Below are 2846 nucleotides of genomic sequence, written 5' to 3' on the forward strand. Positions count from 1 at the left end.
ACCGCAAGTTAGATCAACAGGCTCTCTCTATTATTCACATGGGTTTAGATGAAGCCATGTTCGAGAAAGTTGCGTCCTCAAGTTTATTAAGTTAAGACTTGCGTATATTTTTCATTTAGCAAGATTAGAGTTTTAATTTGATGTTATTTTATTTCTTAAACTTGTAATTTGTAAGTTTTGGATTTTTCAATACCTTGTTAATTTAGAAGCATTGGTGCTTTACCTGAAAAGCAAAGAAATTTAGGACAAATATTTATTAACTACAAACATGTAGAAAATAGACAGACCAACAACTTTTATGGAAAAATTGACAGTATAAGTTTAACATTACTATTTGATAACAACTGGCAACAAAACAATATTCTGTAAGAATTTTATGATGAAACATTCCATTATAGTATGGCAACACTTCACCGCCTTTTACTTTTGCTAAAGGGCCAAGGCTCCTCGCCTTATGACAACATTTTCTCCTAATTTTTTGAGGGTGATTGCCACCTTCCTTTACTTGAGTATCTTGCAGACTATTGTATCCACCAAGAAATCATCCTTAAGTAACTTGGTGTTTTCTCTTCCTCAAGTCCTTCCTAGTACCCACTGGTATTTTTTTGAAATAGTTGGGTGCTTTCCATGGCTGGTTGAGGTGTGGATTCACAAACTGCCAAGAAAAAGAATTTCAAAAACTTGAAATTGATGAGATATAAAATACAAATTCAGACAAGTGCAAAAAAATAGATCATTCTTTTAAACTTACCTCCATGAATAATACTAGACGAAGATTGAATAACTGGAGTCGACACAAGAGGTAAAACAAGAGTTTTGATAGAGTTGGCACAAGATCTGACCAATGAGCTGGCTCATGAGTTTGTGAAAATGCTGCCGAGCATAAATCAAAATCCTGCATTAGCTTCTAACAAAAGTTTGTAAAAAATGTTTTCACCATACTCTAAATAAAGAGAAAAAGAAACTCCTACTGATGATGCTAGTAGAGAAGAGAGAAACAAACGATAAAAGACTGGATTTGCCAAATTGCCCAAGCTTAATGCAGGCATATGCAGAGAAAAGACGTTCAAGAGATAAGCTAGTGACAGAATTCAGTCTCTATAACAAAGAAAGCCAAGAGAAACTATGCAGAAATTGTGTAAACACAGAAGCTAGCGCAATCTCTCAAAAACACTGATATCTCAGCTCCATGTCCATTTATCGTGAAATTCGAACATGTTCACAACTCATTATTCTTCAACCAATCAAACAGTTAAGATCAAGATTCAACGATTCATATTTGAGGAATTGCTAACAAAATAGTGGCAAATTTTGGTAAGTTTTTTTTCTTTATTTCATTGGTTTTTTGTTTAATCTTGAGCTAGTTGTCCTTGGTTAAATTGTTAATATTGTTTTTGGGAATTTCTATATTTTGTATTCAATGATTTATTAGTGGTATGCCAAGAACTATGATTGTAAGTCCTGAATAGTTAGCCTGTGAGTAAGGTGTTCAATATTTCCTTATCATTTAATTAGAAGCCAAACTTTCGTACACAGAAGTTTAACCACTTGCCAAAATTATTCGGTGACTGCACTTCTGTCTTATGGACATTGGATCATACACATGAAGGCTTTGCTTGGCTCACAAGAGGCATGGGAAGTTTTAGAGAAAGGCTATGATGAACTAGAGAATGAAGGAGCTTTAAGTCAAGCTCAAAGGAATGCCTTGCAAAGGTACCGCAAGTTAGATCAACACGCTCTCTCTATTATTCACATGGGCTTAGATGAAGCCATGTTCGAGAAAGTTGCGTCCTCAACAAAAGCTAAGGAAACTTGGGAGATTCTCGAGAACAATTTCAAGGGAATTGAAAAAGTGAAGAAGGCGTGCCTTCAAATCCTTCATGGAGAGTTTGAATCTCTGCACACGAGAGAGTTTGAATCTGTCTTTGACTATTTCACTAGAGTGTCCTCCATTGCCAATCATATGAAGCGGTACGGGGAGAATATTGAAGAAAGTCGTGTCATCGAGAAAATTCTTAGATCGCTTGACTCAAAACTTGAGTTTGTTAGTATTGCCATTGAAGAGTTTAATGACTTGGATACCATGACCCTTGATCAACTCATGGGGTCCTTGCAAGTATATGAAGAAAGATTGAAGAAGAAAGGTGAAACGATGGGTCAAGTTCTCCAAACGAATGTCTCATTGGGAGGTCAACAGAAAGAGCAAGGATGATCTCAAGGAAGAGGTCAAATTCATGGTCGTGGTCGTGGTCGCGGAGGAAATTATGGTCACGGTAATGAAAGAAATGATGGAAAACAAAATTTGAATAACGAAGGATCAAGTAATCACTCGAGAGGACGATGGCGTTGGAACTATGGCTCCAAGAGAGGTTGTGGAAGAAGATATGACAAGTCCAATGTTCAATGTTACACTTGTCATAAATATGGTCACTATGCTTCCGAATGTAGGAGTGACACCACCAATAATGAAGAGAGAGTGAATTATGTTGAAGCAAAGGAAGATGAAGAATTGTTGTTGTTGTTGGCAACCAAAGAAGAAAAGGATAAACAATTGTGGTACCTTGACACCAGTGCCGCAAATCACATGAGTGGCAACAAGGAGTTATTCTCAACAATAAATGAGTCGGTAAAAGGCAACATTGTTTTTGGAGATGAAACTAAAGTTCAAATAAAAGGCAAAGGTGGTGTTCTTATTCATGCTAAAAATGGAAGTCATCTTTTGATTTCTCTAGTTTATTATGTACCTACCTTGAAGTCTAATATTTTGAGTCTGGGACAAATACTTGAGAATGGCTATGACATTCACTTGAAGAATTGTTACCTTACTTTGAGAGATGTTTCTCATA

At 36.2% G+C, this 2846-nt stretch overlaps 1 protein-coding gene across 1 annotated transcript; it reads left to right on the top strand.

Annotated features, from left to right (window-relative positions):
• Positions 1 to 1603: 1603 nt before the first annotated feature.
• On the top strand, positions 1604 to 2212 carry LOC111373865. Its single transcript, XM_022996451.1, has one exon. It carries the CDS (start codon positions 1604 to 1606, stop codon positions 2210 to 2212), a length of 609 nt encoding a protein of 202 aa, XP_022852219.1.
• The last annotated feature ends 634 nt before the right edge of the window (positions 2213 to 2846 follow it).

Source organism: Olea europaea, unplaced genomic scaffold (assembly GCF_002742605.1).
Source record: "Olea europaea var. sylvestris unplaced genomic scaffold, O_europaea_v1 scaffold1170, whole genome shotgun sequence".
Classification (NCBI taxonomy): domain Eukaryota; kingdom Viridiplantae; phylum Streptophyta; class Magnoliopsida; order Lamiales; family Oleaceae; genus Olea; species Olea europaea.